Source organism: Heterodontus francisci, chromosome 8 (genome assembly GCF_036365525.1).
Source record: "Heterodontus francisci isolate sHetFra1 chromosome 8, sHetFra1.hap1, whole genome shotgun sequence".
Classification (NCBI taxonomy): domain Eukaryota; kingdom Metazoa; phylum Chordata; class Chondrichthyes; order Heterodontiformes; family Heterodontidae; genus Heterodontus; species Heterodontus francisci.
The window spans coordinates 49,266,445-49,282,402 of record NC_090378.1 but is presented as its reverse complement, the minus strand read 5'-3'; the positions used below and the strand labels follow the sequence as shown (position 1 = coordinate 49,282,402).

Here is a 15,958-nt window from a genome sequence, read left to right as displayed (position 1 = left end):
AGGCACATCATACCACCTTAATTGCCCCAACCATAGCCTTCCTAATATTAGACTACCATCTGTCATTTGAAAAATGCTGGAATCTATTATTAAGGAAGTAGTAGCAGGACATTTAGAAAATCTTAATACAATCAAGCAGAGTTAGCACTGTTTTATGAAAGGAAAATAGTGTTTCACAAGTTTATTAGAGTTCTTTGAGGATGCAACGAGCAAAGTGGATAAAGGGGAACAAGTAGATGTAGTGTATTTGGGTTTCCAAAAGTCTTTCAGTAAGGTACCACCTGAAAGGCTACCACGCAAGATAAGAGCCCATGGTATTTGGGGTAATACATTATGAATGGATGGATGGATGGATAGATTGCTGAACAAATAGAAAGCAGAGATAAATGGGTCATTTTCAGGTTGGCAAACTGTAACTAGTGGGGTGCCACAGGGATCAGTGCTGGGGCCTCTATTTACAATCAATATTCATGACTCGGATGAAGGGACCGAGTGTATAGTAGCCAAATTTGTTGAAGATACAAAGATAGGTGGGAAAGCAAGTTGTAAGGAAGTCTGCAAAGGGGTATAAATGGTTTAAGTGAGTGGTCAAAAATTTTGCAGATGGAGTATAATATGGGAAAATGTGAGGTTATCCACTTTGGTAGTAAGAATAGAAAAGCAAAGTATTATGTAAATAGAGAGAGAGACTACAGACTGCCACAGTACAGAGGGATCTGGGTGTCCTCTTAAAAGAAACACAAAAAGCTAGCATACAGGTACAGCAAGCAATTAGGAAGGCAAATGGAATGTTGACCTTGATTATAAGGTGATGGAGTATAAAAGTAGGGAAGTCTTGCTGCAACTGAACAGGGTGTTGATGAGACCACACTTAGAGTCCTGCGTATAGTTTTGGTCTCCTTATTTAATCAGAGATTTACTTGCATTGGAGGCAGTTCAGAGGAGGTTCACGAGGTTGATTCCTGTGATGAAGGGGTTGTCTTATGAGAAAAGGTTGAGCAGGTTGGGCCTATACTCATTGGAGTTTAGAAGAATGAGAGGTAATCTTATTGAAACATTTTAAGATTCTGAGGGGGCTTGACAGGGTAGATGCTGAGAGGAAGTTTCCCCTTGTGGGGGAATCAAGAGCTATGAGGCGCAGTTTCAGAATAAGGGGTCGCAAATTTGAGATGGAGATGAAAAGGAATTTCTTTTGAGGGTCGTGAATCTTAGGAATTCTCTACCCCAGAAAGCTGTGGAGGCTGAGTCGTTGAATATATTCAAGGCTGAGATAGACAGATTTTTGAACTATGAGGGAGTCCAGGGTTGTGAGGGCAGGCAGGAAGGTGGCATTGAGGCCACAATCAATTCAACCATGATCTTACCGAATCGCGGAACAGGCCTGAGGGGGCGAATGGTCTACTTCTATTTCTTAGGTTCTTATATATTCTCTGGAGATGCAACTTTTAATATAGCACACGGCTAAGAAAGGAAGGTCTTCTAACACTGAGACTTGTCACAGAACAGTCATTAATTTGCTTGTCAACAGCTGCATGAGTTTACAGCTGCCAAAGAGAGTTGTAACAGCCTAACTGGAAAAAATCTACTAGAGCAGGGGATAGAGCTCATGTAGTTGGGGCATGCTATTCTAGGACTTGAATAGATGCATTGAATTAGCAATACAGTATAAAGAAAACTTTATTCATTCCTTACTAGCTGCCGCACATGGGCTAACAATACTCAGAACTGATCTGAAATGCAAAATTACTGTATGTGATAAAGTGAAGCAGTGAATTAATGCATGCCTTTGTGTAGCGGGAAAAGCTTTCAAAGGTTTTTTTTTTCCACTCTTTACATTTTGTATGTGTGTGTGCCTGTGCAGAAAGTTAAGACTGTGGCCTACAATTAATCTGCTCTTTTCTTAGGGGTCATATCTTTGAAATTTCCAGAAGCCCCAACAGTGAAAGCAACATGTGCGTTCTTTGTAAGTATTCCTCCTGTTGTGCCCTAACTTTATGGAATTAAGAATGTGTCTAGGTGTATATGAGAGAGAGCAACATTGCATTTTAATGAATTAGTTTCAGAATCTTAGTCCAGTTATATCTCCAAGTCATTACATGGTATAGTGCTATTTCATTGGAATTGTCTTTTCACAAAAGGCATCCTGCTATACAATGTGATTGTAAGTGAAGCAGTACTGTAAATTAGTTTACAATATTATGTAACTACTACCACAAATGTGATGACAGCAATAAAAATATCAAAATAACACCAAGAACCTAGATCCTCAAAAACATTATTCCTCTTAATTTTCTGCTCTTGCTTCTTGATTCATTCTGGTAACTAGGCTTTAATTATCAAAGCTCAACTGGCCATTCTTTCTGCAAGCTCAGATGATAAGCTACTATTTGACTGTGGGGAGTAATCACAGCCAGATCTGACCCAGTATCCACACATACAGTGCCAATAAATAGCAATCAGGAGTGGAAACCTTGGCTGTGTTTTTTTTCCCACTTTATCTAGCTCAGGAATTAAATTGTGTACACCCTTTGCTCTCCCCCACCCAGTCGCAGTGCTGCCCCAGATTAAGGGATTGAGCCTCTATTGCAGTATATGGTACAGTCTGACAAGTCATCAGGGAAGCTACTCAAAAGGACTTTTAATAGAGAATATTGGTATCCTAGTGTATTGATGGGATGTATTTTTCTCCAGGTAATGTTAGTAAAAAAGGCACCCTGATGAAAGGTCACTGACCTGAAACGTTAACTCTGCTTCTCTCTCCACAGATGCTGCCAGACTTGCTGAGTATTTCCAGCATTTCTTGTTCTTATAACCCTGAATATAAACATCAGTTAATAGAAGAAATGTGTATCTACATCATATCTGGCATGCTTAACCATTATGGTTAATCAGAAGTCCAAGTTAATCATATGTCAATAGGAAGACTGTTTGTGATTAAAACATGACCTTTAGAATTTTCAGTTATCTTTTTTCACAATCGCAGATTAACACAATTCTGTGCTATGATTTTTAAGTGTTTTGTTTCTTTCTGCATAGCATACTGTGGTTAAATCTGTGAAACAGATTCATCATAACTGTCTTGTAATACTTAATATGTTATTTTATGGCAACTTACTGTTTGTGATGCAGTTTTAAAATGAAATTGTGAAATCAGTATTTTCACTTTTTTTTAGTTTTAGTTTTAGAGATACAGCACTGAAACAGGCCCTTCGGCCCACCGAGTCTGTGCCGACCATCAACCACCCATCTATACTAATCCCACACTAATTCCATATTCCTACCACATATCCCCACCTGTCCCTATATTTCCCTACCAGCTACCTATACTAGGGGGAATTGCTAATGGCCAATTTACCTATCAACCTGCAAGTCTTTGGCTTGTGGGAGGAAACCGGAGCACCCGGAGGAAACCCATGCAGACACGGGGAGAACTTGCAAACTCCACACAGGCAGTACCCGGAATTGAACCCGGGTCGCTGGAGCTGTGAGGCTGCTGTGCTAACCACTGCGCCACTGTGCCACCCTAGCTTTTGTTAAATTAGAAACTACTTAAAATGCAAACTGTTTCAATTAATAACCTGCTTTAATTATGAGTATACCTGTATATCAAATGTTCTAGGACATTTAATCACAGCTGTTTCTCTCTCTGCATTGTAGCAGTGTACATGTGTCAGCTTCACAGTAAGCATCTCCTGTGTGCTATTCAAAATTTTACAAGCTATTTGTTTGTTGATTGGGTACAAGCTTGAAAAGATTTTGTTTCCAATACTCCTAGAAACATTTCAATTAGTCAAAATTAAATGTGACTGAAACAGGATACCACCTGCCTAAAATGTGTCTATTCTGGGCAACTGAGTGTACTAAGAATACCATTTGATTTTAGATTCTGCTCCTGATTAGTGTTCTGATTTATAATGTATGTGCTTGTACTTATCCTTTTTGGGACTTTCAAATTACTATGTACAGGCATATTGTCCATTGTTTTCTTCTATATTTATCTCTACTGTGTTAAATATAGTGGCGGAAATACGTTGAATGGAGTGAATCACTGGTGTTCATGATGACTCGTGACATAGTAATGTAGAATTAAAATCAGTTCACAATGCCTCTATGTCATCGAAAAAAATCAGTTAGTTTTGCTTCATTTGTTATTTCTATTTCCTCTGCTAGACTGAGCTGCTGCCACGTTGTCGGGAAATACAGCCTATTGGCTTAGTTGTCCATGAAAACGGGAAGCTGTTACTACAAGCAACTCTAGAAGTAAGTAGCCATGAAAAATAGCATATTGTAAAGTGGTCAGATGATTAAAACTGACATTGATAGGGACCAACATGATTGACATAACCTGCAAGTTAATTATCAGCATGTTAGACAGGTGCCAGATGTAATCTAGTGTAGAGAGATCCTTTTTAAAAATTTGTTCATGGGATGTGAGTGTCGCTGGCTAGGACAGCATTTATTGCCCATCCCTAATTGCCCTTGAGAAGCTGATGGTGAGCTGCCACCTTGAACTGCTACAGTTCATGTGGGATAGGTATGCCTACAGTGCTGTTAGGAACCCAGCGACAGTGAAGGGACGGCGATATAGTTCCAAGCCAGGATGGTATGTGGCTTGGAGGGGAGGTTGCAGGTAATGGTGTTCCCATGCATCTGCTGCCTTTGTCCTTCCATGTGGTAGATGTCGTGGGTTTGGAAGGTGCTCTCTAAGGAGCCTTGGTATGTTGCTGCAGTGCATCTTGTAGTGGTACACATTGCTGCCACTGTGCGTCGGTGGTGGAGGGGGTGAATGTTTGTGGATGGGGTGCCAATCAAGTGGGTTACTTTGCCCTGGCTGGTGTTGAGCTTCTTGAGTGTTGTTGGAGCTGCACCTATCCAGGCAAGTGGACAGTATTCCATTATACTCCTGACTTGTGCCTTGTAGATGATGGACAGGCTTTGGGGAGTCAGGAGGTGAGTTACACACCACAGGATTCCTAGCCTCTGACCTGCTCTCGTAGCCATGGTATTTATATGGCTACTCCAGTTCAGTTTCTGGTCAATGGTAACCCCCAGGATGTTGATAGTGGGGGATGCAGTGATGATAATGTCATTAAATATCAAGGGGAGATGGTTAGATTCTCTCTTGTTTGAGATGGTTATTGCCTGGCACTTGTGTGGCGCAAATCTTACTTGCCACTTATCAGCCCAAGCCTGGATATTGTCCAGGTCTTGCTGCATTTCTACACTGATTGCTTCAGTATCTGAGGAGTCGCGAATGGTGCTGAACATTGTGCAATCATCAGCGAACATCCCCACTTCCGATCTTATGATTGAAGGAAGGTTATTGATGAAGCAGCTGACGATGGTTGGGCCTGGGACACTACCCTGAGGAAATCCTGCAGTGATGTCCTGGAGCTGAGATGATTGATCTCCAACAACCACAACCATCTTCCTTTGCGTTTGGTATGACTCCAACCAGCGAAGAGTTTTCCCCTTGATTCCCATTGACTCCAGCTTTGCTAGGGCTCCTTGATGCCATACTCTGTCAAATGCTGTGTTGATATCAATGGCAGTCACTCTCACCTCACCTCTTGCGTTCAGCTTTTTTGTCCATGTGTGAACCAAGGCTGTAATGAGGTCAGGAGCTGAGTGGCCTTGGCAGAACCCAAACTGAGCGTCACTGAGCAGGTTATTACTAAGCAAGTGCTGCTTGATACCACTGTCAATGACACCTTCCATCACTGTTCTGGTGATCTGGAGTAGACTGATGGGGTGGTGATTGGCTGGGTTGGATTTGTCCTGCTTTTTGTGTACAGGACATACCCACAATTTTCCACATTGCCAAGTAGATGCCAGTGTTGAAGCTGTAGTGGAACAGCTTGGCTAGGGGTGCAGCAGGTTCTGGAGCACAGGTCTTTAGTACTATTGACGGAATGTTGACAGGGCCCATAGCTTTTGCAGTATCCAGTGCCTTCAGTCATTTCTTGATATCACGTGGAGTGAATCGAATTGGCTGAAGTCTGCCATCTGTGATGCTGGGGACTTCAGGAGGAGGCCGAGATGGACCATCCACTCCGCGCTTCTGGCTGAAGATTGTTGCATTTGCTTCAGCCTTAGCTTTTGCACTGATGTGCTGGGCTCACCCTTCATTGATGATGAGGATATTTGTGGAGCCGCCACCTCCAGTTTGTTTAATTGCCCACCACCATTCACGACTGGATGTGGCAGGACTGCAGAGCTTAGATCTGATCCATTGGTTGTGGGATCGCTTAGCTCTGTCTATCGCATGCTACTTATGCTGTCTGGCATGCAAGTTATCCTGGATTGTAGCTTTACTAGGTTAACGCCTCCTTTTGAGGTATGCCTGGTGCTGCCCCTGGCATGCCCTCCTGCACTCTTCATTGAACCAGGGTTGATCCCCCAGCTTGATGGTAATGGTAGAGTGGGGATATGTCAGGCCATGAGGTTACAGATCGTGGTTGAGTACAATTCTGCTGCTGCTGATGGCCCACAGCGCCTCATGGATGCCCAATTTTTCAGACTTGGGCTGATAAATGGCAAGTAACGTGCATGCCACACAAGTGTCAGGCAATGGACATTGCCAGAAAGAGGGATTCCAACCACTTGCACTTCACATTCAATGACATTACTATCAGCTAGTCTCCCACCTTCAACATCCTGGTGCTTGCCATTGACCAAATTTCAACTGGATCATCCACATAAATGCTGTGACTACTGGAATAGGGCAGAGGCTTGGTATTTGTGGGAAGTGCCACACTTCATGTCTTCCCAAGGTTTCTCCACCACCTACAAAATTTGAGTGTGATGGAATGCTCCCCAGTTGTCTGGATGAAAGCAGTTGCGATGACATTGATTAAGCGCAACATCATCTAGGACAAAGCAATCTGCATCCACTAGCCTAATCATCTAATCCCTCCACCATCACATACCATGGCTATAGCATGTATTATCTACAGAATGTATTGCAGCAACTCACCAAGACTTCTTTGGCAGCACCTCCATAAACCTGCGACTTGCATCATCTAAGGACAAATGCAGCAGGTGCATGGAAACGCTCATTCCCTCCAAGTTCCGCTGCAAGTTACACACCATCTTGTCCATTGCCTGACACTTGTGTGGCATGCACGTTACTTGCCATTTATCAGCCCAAGTCTGAAAAACTGGGCATCCATGAGGCGCTGTGGGCCATCAGCAGCAGCAGAATTGTACTCAACCAAGATCTGTAACCTCATGGCCTGACACATCCCCACTCTACCATTACCATCAAGCCGGGGGATCAACCCTGGTTCAATGAAGAGTGCTGGAACATATTGCTGTTTCTTCAACATTGTTGGGTCAAAATCATGGAATTCCCTATCCACCAGCATTGTGGGAGCATTTTCACCACTCCAATAGTTCAAGGAGATGCCTAACACCACCTTCTCAAGGGCAACCAGGTATAAGCAATAAATACCAGCCTTACTAGCAATGCTCACATCTCCAGGATGAATTTCTAAAAAAGATAAAGGGTTATGAGCAAACATCAGGGCAGTGGGATTAATAATGGATTGTTCTGGCAAAAAACTAGCACTTTCAGCATGAGCCAAATGGCCAACTTCCATGCTGTAAACCTCTATGATTCATTAGTTTAGTGATAAGCAAGCATGAACCTTTAGCCTATACTTCAAGGCATAGAAAAGCAAAATAAAAACAAACTTCCCAACCTGACCATAAGGGAGATGCCTAGCAATGAGATCAGTAAATAACATTTGTGAATATGCATTTGCTGGAGGGGGTGCACCATTGCCATCAAGTGCTAGTTGTGGCTAAGTTGGTAGCAGTCTTGCCTCTTGAGTTGGAAGGTTCCAGTCAAGTTCCACTCCAGGACTTGAGCACAAAAATCAAGGCTACATTCCAGTACAGTACTGAGGGAGTGGTGCACAGCCAGAGGTGTTGTCTTTCGGATGAGACGTTAAACAGAGACCCTGCCTGTCCCCTCAGGTAGGTGTAAAAAATAATACGAACATACCAATTAGGAGCAGGAGTAAGCTACTCGGCCCCTCCAGCCTGCTCTGCCATTCAACAAGGTCATGGCTGGACAGATTGCAAGCTCAACTCCACATTCCTGCCTACCCCCGATAACCCTTCACCACCTTTGCTTATCAAGAATCTATCTACCTCTGCCTTAAAAATGTTCAAAGACTCTGCTTCCACCGCCTTTTGAGGAAGACAGTTCTAAAGACTCTCGACCCTCAGAGTAAAACTTTCTCCTCATCTCTGTCTTAAATGGGCAACCCCTTATTTTTAATACAGTGACCCCTAGTTCGAGATACTCTCACAAGAGGAAACATACTTTCCACATCCACCCTGTCAAGTCCCCACACGATCTTACACTTCTAAACTGCAGTGGATACAAGCCTAGACTGTCCAACCTTTCCTCATAAGACAACCTGCCCATTCCAGGTATTAGTCTAGTAAGCTTTCTTTGAACTGCTTCCAATGCATTTACATTCTTCCTTAAATAAGGAGACCAGTACTAGACTAGTACTGTACACAGTACTCCAGATGTGGTCTCACCAATGCCCTGTATAACTGAAGCACAACCTCCCAAGATTCCATGACACTATTTCGAAGAAGGGCCGGGGAGTTATCCCTGGTGTCCTGGCCAATTTTTATCCCATAATCAGCATCACAAAAAACAGATTATCTGGTCATTATTATATTGCTGTTTGTGGGCAAATTGGCTGCCACATTTCCTACAATTACAAGAGTGACTACACTTCAGAGGGACATTATTGGATGTAAAGTGCTTTGAGACATCGTGACGTCGAGGTGATCGTGAAAGGTACTATATAAAGTCTCTTTTTTTTTTGCCATAGCAATTGTCACAAGATCACATGATAGAACCTTGCATTCTTTTTTGTTCTACAACCATGCTCTGGGTTGATGGTTCTAATGATATTTGTCATCTACCTCCCTCCCGCCTCGCCCCCACATCACTTTATATTTTTCCATCTGATTATTTGTTGGTGTAGTGTATTGTCACATCTATACCTTTTTAAAATGCTATATACTATGTTGTAATGATCAGTTACAAATGAAACCTGAGCTCTAAACTATTATTATGCTTCTTAGTGAAAGCTCTGATTCTTCCTTTCACTGATAAAATTAACTTAATTGTTTATATTTACTAGGCTATTGGTGGACAAGCCCCAAGGAGTCTGATGGATCATTTTGCAGAGATACTGTTTGCTTTAAATAAGCATTGTATTACCTACTTGAGTATTTGGTTAAAGGAAGTGATGCAGCAACAGAATTTCCCATCAAGCCGCCTTACACAAGGACAAAAAGAAACATTTAGCCAACAGATTTTAAGGTATATATGTTCAGAATGCATATGCTAAAGCTAACTCTTACCAAAAATAAACTGTGCTGTCATATACCAAGTATTTGGGAACTGTTTCCCAATATCTTTACAGTCTTTCACCTGCCTTTTCAAATTGTATATACCTTTTTATTTATTAGTTTTAATTAGAATTAGTGGAGACAAAACTGCTTATATGTTTCCCATGGATTTTTACCAAAAGCAGGTTTAACAATTTATGCAACTTCAAGGGATTCATTTCATTAGATGTCACAAGGCAATTTCCTTCAGTGAAATATGACGAGAATCAATTACAAAGGAAAGAGGTGGAAAATGTAGCACCAACTTTCTTTTTGAACGTCCCCCCCCCAATTGAGCGTCCTGCCCCCCGACCAGCAGACCCATTCACCCGCCTCCAGCATTCTCCCTCTACCTGGATCCCTCCCCCTGGCCTCTTACCCGCTCTTGATCTCTTCATTGAAAACTGTCGGCGAGACATTGGTCATCTCAATTTCTCTGCCCCCCCTCACTCACTCTAACCTGTCCCCCTCTGAACTTGAGGCACTCCGTTCTCTCAGGTCTAACCCCGACATGGTCATCAAACCTGCAGACAAGGGTGGTGCTGTTGTCGTATGGCGTACCGACCTCTACCTTGCAGAAGCTCAACGCCAACTCACGGACACTTCTTCCTACCTCCCTCTGGACCATGACCCCACCACCGAACATCACGCCACCGTCCAAAGGACTGTCACTGACCTCATCTCCTCTGGAGATCTTCCCTCTACAGCTTCCAACCTCATAGTCCCACAACCCCGGACAGCCCGCTTCTACCTCCTTCCCAAAATCCACAAACGGGACTGTCCCAGCAGACCCATTGTGTCAGCCTGCTCCTGCCCCACTGAACTTATTTCTTCCTATCTAGACTCTATCTTTTCTCCGCTGGTCCAGTCTCTTCCCACCTACATCCGTGACTCTTCTGACGCCCTACGTCATTTTGACAATTTCCAGTTTCCTGGTCCCAACCGCCTCCTCTTCACTATGGACGTCCAATCGCTCTACACCTCCATCCCCCACCAGGATGGTTTGAGGGCTCTCCGCTTCTTCCTGGAACAGAGGCCCAACCAGTCCCCATCCACCACCACCCTCCTCCGCTTGGCTGAACTTGTTCTCACATTGAACAACTTCTCCTTCAACTCCACGCACGTCCTTCAAGTAAAAGGTGTCACTATGGGTACCCGCATGGGTCCTAGTTATGCCTGTCTTTTTGTGGGATATGTCGAGCATTCTTTGTTCCAGTCCTACTCAGGCCCCCTCCCCCAACTCGTTTTCCGGTACATTGATGACTGTATCGGTGCCGTTTCCTGCTCCCGCCCCGAACTGGAAAACTTTATCAACTTTGCTTCCAATTTCCACCCTTCTCTCACCTTTACATGGTCCATCTCTGACATTTCCCTTCCCTTCCTCGACTTCTCTGTCTCCATCTCTGGGGATAGGTTGTCTACTAATATCCATTATAAGCCCACCGACTCCCACAGCTACCTCGACTACACTTCTTCACACCCTACCTCCTGTAAGGACTCCATTCCATTCTCCCAGTTTCTCCGTTTCCGACGCATCTGCTGTGATGATGCTACCTTCCATGACGGTGCTTCTGATATGACCTCCTTTTTCCTCAACCGAGGATTTCCCCCCACTGTGGTTGACAGGGCCCTCAACCGTGTCCGGCCCATTCCCCGCACCTCTACCCTCACCCCTTCCCCTCCCTCCCAGAACTGTGACCGGGTTCCCCTTGTCCTCACTTTTCACCCTATCAGCCCCCATATGCAAAGGATCATCCTCCGCCATTTCCGCCACCTCCAGCGTGATGCCACTACCAGTCGCATCTTCCCCTCCCTTCCCCTGTCAGCATTCCGAAGGGATCGTTCCCTCCGCGACACTCTGGTCCACTCCTCCATTACCCCCACCACCTCGTCCCCGTCCCATGGCACCTTCCCCTGCAATCGCAGGAGGTGTAATACCTGCCCATTTACCTCCTCACTCCTCACTATCCCAGGCCCCAAACACTCCTTTCAGGTGAAGCAGCGATTTACTTGTACTTCTTTCAATGTAGTATACTGTATTCGCTGCTCACAGTGTGGTCTCCTCTACATTGGGGAGACCAAGCACAGACTGGGTGACCGCTTTGCGGAACATCTCCGCTCAGTCCGCAAGCAGGACCCCGAGCTTCCGGTTGCTTGCCATTTCAACACTCCCCCCTGCTCTCATGCTCACATCTCTGTCCTGGGATTGCTGCAGTGTTCCAGTGAACATCAACGCAAGCTCGAGGAACAGCATCTCATTTACTGATTACGCACAGTGCAGCCTGCCGGACTGAACATTGAGTTCAATAATTTCAGAGCATGACAGCCCCCCATTTTACTTTCATTTTTAGTTATTTTTTCTTCCTTTATTTTTTTACATTCTTTTTTACATTTTTTACCATCTTTTTTTTTGCATTTATTTCATTTCATCTTAGTTTGTTCAGTTTGCTTACCCACTGTTTTTTTTCAGGTTTGCACTTGCTGCTGTTCAATATTCAGTGTATTAACACCTAATCTGTACTAATGCTTTGTCTTTCAACACACCATTAACATATTGTTTGCCTTTGCTCCATGACCTTTTGGTCAGCTATGTGGCCTGGTCCAATCTAGACCTCCTTTGTTATCTCTTGTCCCACCCCCACCTCACTTGCTTATAACCTGTGACTTTTCTAATATTTGTCAGTTCCGAAGAAAGGTCACTGACCCGAAACGTTAACTCTGCTTCTCTTTCCACAGATGCTGCCAGACCTGCTGAGTGGTTACAGCATTTCTTGTTTTTATTTAAAATATTAATGCACTTTGTAAATGGATATAGAAAATACAATGTTTTTATTTCTTCTATGTTGCTGTGGTAAATGTCAGTCCATTCACCTGATGGATGTTTGCCAGTACCAATGTGCAAACTGTTCTGTGTGCAGTGGATGAGAGATGCTGTGAGAGATGTTCCTGTTCGTGATGTCATTACTGTGCCCGGTATTTTGGCTCAGATTTGGTGCAGTTCCTTGCAAAAAAAAAAAAAATGTGCAAGGTATGAATGCAGGCTTGGTTTGAGCTTAAATCTATGCCCTTTCTCGTCCTTGTTTTCAATTCCCTCCCTGGCTCTGCCCCTCTTATCTCTGTAACCTCCTTCAGCCCTACAACCTTCCATGATATCTGCATTATTCTAATTCTGGCTTCTTGAGGATACCTGATTTTAATCACTCCACCATTGGTGGCCATGCCATCAGCTGCTGAGGCCCTAAGCTCTGGAATTCCCTCCCTAAACCTCTCTGCCTCCCGACCTCTCTTTCCACCTTTAAGACAATTCTTAAAGCATACCCTCTTCCCTAATATCTCCTTATGTGGTTCGGTGTATATTTTGTTTGATAACACTTCTGTGAAACGCCTTGGGATATTTTACTACATTAAAGGTGCTGTATAAATGCAAGTTGCTGTTGTAAATTAAATTAAATGCTCCCAGGTCAGTTATAAGTGCAGAATTTCTTTTTCTGTCTCCAAAGAAGCCCTTTTACTGTATATCTTGAGCCAAATTGTTGCATGACTGCAAGTTGGTACCATGTTGAAGGACAATGGGGCAGTGAACTTATGCTTTGAGAACAGGATTCAGATAGCTAAAACCCTTCTCATACATCAGAAATGAGACCTGCTGTATTTTTGAACAGCATTCACACCCGCATAAATGGTTCTCACACAGAGCATCAGCAGAAAAGCATTTTAACAATTTGTGCAAAGAAGGCATCATTTCCACAGAAATGCTTCTTTGGTTACTTCTCCCCAAAGCATACCACACAAAATGAAAGATGATTTGCATTTAGATAGTGTGTGTTGAGTTTTTGACTCTTGCAAAAATAATAGTTACTAACTGATGTCCTGGTGCATTGCTTGGGGTGAGGCAAAGATTTTAAAAAAAGGAAATACTGTGTACACTGAAGAGACAAATCTGCATAAGAGCAAATAAACAAAATTGAAAGATTTGAAAAAATCCTGTTTCCTGTCATTTTCACACACTAAATAGCCAGATTGATGTTGAGCAATTAATGATTTATTTAGTATGTATGTGGAGAACAAAATGTGAATACCTAAGCATAAAATATAAAATCTGAGCAGGAAAAACAATTAAAAGGTTGTTTTAAGACTCCGTGTTGTCCTGACCATTTTGCACACTGCAAGCAGCAGGAGGCTAAAAGGTATCTTGCCATTTTTTTTTTTAATTTCTTGAGAGCATGGGGAAAAAATCTTCAGAACACATTTAAGGCACCAAACTGTAAAATGTGAACAGAAGAAAGGATTTATAGGCTCCAAAAGCTTTCCTTCATTTATTTTTAAAGCACTGTAAATGGGCACTATGCAAAATAGCTGTGAGCTAAGCTCAAGCAAGCTGAAAGGTCGCATCACCACCGAGTGTAGTCAGACTGAATGCAAGTATTTAGTAAGGAGGTGAACAGTTATTCCCCTTGTAAGTAATGTAAACTTTTTAAGCATGACTGCAGGCATTGCCAATGCTCAGTGTCACAATGTGTGTTACAATTTATGACGTGGTAAGTAAAAGTGCGACAGCAAATTTGTGCATCCATGAGGAATTTAATATATCATAGATTGATGGACCTGTGTTTTTACTTATAATACTATCAAATGAAAAATGTAAGTTTAACTTTTTGCTGTTTTACAGAGACCGAGTGAATAAGAGGCGAGTAAAGGACATTGTTAAGGAGTTCACATTATTGTGCAGGGGTCTTCATGGCACAGAATATGCAGCCGAGTACTGAAACTGTGTAACTACATTGAAATGTCACTCCTTTAATAGCATGCTTCCTGCATCCTCAACATATTTGCACCGTTTCCTTCTGTAAAAATGCATTCTAGCGTGAAGGATCTTTTTTTAAAGCAGCAAGTGGGCTTCTGTCTGCACTACAGGATTCGAGAAGAGAAAAGAATACATGCACTTGTGTGCAACCATATTATGAGGCTTTTTTTTTTAAAAAGGACTTCCTGTCATAGGATTGGGTCATTTAATAGAGGAAATGTGCCAGGAACGTTCTGGCATCAGCTGCCCTGACTTGCAAGTAATTTGTGTACATGTTTTGTGTCGTAACTAAAGCTTTATGGAAGCAATATAACTTGCTGCTGGAGTCCTGTGATTTTGGCACTTTGTAAACACAACAATATCTTGTGGAGGGAGTTAATCCCAGATGATTCAGCTGTGGAATATTACTGGTGATGCTGCTACCATGTCTGAAACAATTTTAAGCAAATCTAGTATTTTAGGTTTTTTTGCTTTTAATTTAATGACGTGATGTGGGCTCCTGTTATAATGTAAAAAGTGGAGAATGTTGCAACAGTCTAGGAATTTAAAAAAACCTTTGGACTGTAACAATTGCTGTTTGAGAGTTTCAAAACTTTGCACGTTTATTTAAAAGAAAGTGAAAAATTACCAGAGCTTTGAGTCATCAATTTCTAACTGTAGATAAAGAACGATTCGGCTCAAGAAATGGGCCTCACATACTTCAGGCATAGTAAAAGCAATGCACTGACTAAAAGCAGCCAGCACTCCTCCAAAGCTTTTGAGGCTCTGAAAGCTTTGTTACAGCCCTGTTTAATTTCACACCTTTTAACTTTTTTGTAATATATATGCTGTGTGCTACTTTACGTACAAAACCAGTACCACCTTAATGTGACTCCAAGCTGTCCTTGTTTTCTTGTAATTTGTTTACTTGTGCTTCTAGAACTTTCTGGAAGTTCCACAAATATGGCATATTATTCTGGTCTTGGAAGTAATATAGAAAGCCCACTAGTAAAATCTCAACAAGAAATGACACTGTAGCCTATTGGTTTTCTATTGTGAAATAAAGCTTCACTTGTAAATGTGTGATTTTTTTTTTTTCCCTTCCCCCCCCCCCCCCCAAAAAAAAAAAATCTTTTTTACCCCCATTACTACTGCAGATTGGAGAGAACGTAGAGAATTATACATCTGGCCCATAACATTTTCACCATTTGAATTGCATAGAGAAGCTATGCTCAGGTATCACTGTGTCTGGCATAATTATAATTCCAGGACGACATGCTCTGACTTGAAGCTGCATTGGGATAATATCTGTTTATAAAATCAGTCTTCAAAGACCATTAAGAAAGAACTTGCATTTATATTAAATGCCTTTCATGACCCCAGGACATCGCAGACATTTAACAATGAAGTATTTTTCAATGTGTAGTCACTGCTGGAATGTTGAGAAATGCAGCATCTGCTTTGCACATAGCAAGGTCCCACAAATGGCAATGAGAAATGAGCAGTTACCATGTTTTGGTAATGTTAGTTGAGGGATAAATGTTAGCCAGGACACCAGGAGAAATCCCCTGTTCTTTTTCAAGTATCGCCATAGGCATTCTTATATTTACCCGACAGGGAGACAGGACTCCGATTGATATCTCATCTATCAGCTATGAAGCGAGACTGGATAGGCTAGGGTTGTTTTCCTTAGAGCAGAGAAGGCTGAGGGGGGAGACCTGATTGAGGTATACAAAATTATGAGGGGCAGTG

General features: G+C 42.6%; 1 protein-coding gene across 4 annotated transcripts in view; it reads left to right on the top strand.

Annotated features, from left to right (window-relative positions):
* The window catches only part of ipo13b (importin 13b), a 200,659-nt gene extending 185,374 nt beyond the window's left edge, over positions 1-15,285 (top strand). For all 4 annotated transcript variants that reach the window (XM_068037110.1, XM_068037112.1, XM_068037109.1 and 1 more), the window contains 4 exons: positions 1,905-1,963; positions 4,171-4,260; positions 9,174-9,355; positions 14,093-15,285. In XM_068037110.1, the coding sequence (XP_067893211.1) occupies positions 1,905-1,963; positions 4,171-4,260; positions 9,174-9,355; positions 14,093-14,189 (428 nt within the window). In that variant the 3' untranslated portion in view covers positions 14,190-15,285. The remainder of the gene's footprint in view (positions 1-1,904; positions 1,964-4,170; positions 4,261-9,173; positions 9,356-14,092) is intronic.
* Positions 15,286-15,958: the final 673 nt, after the last annotated feature.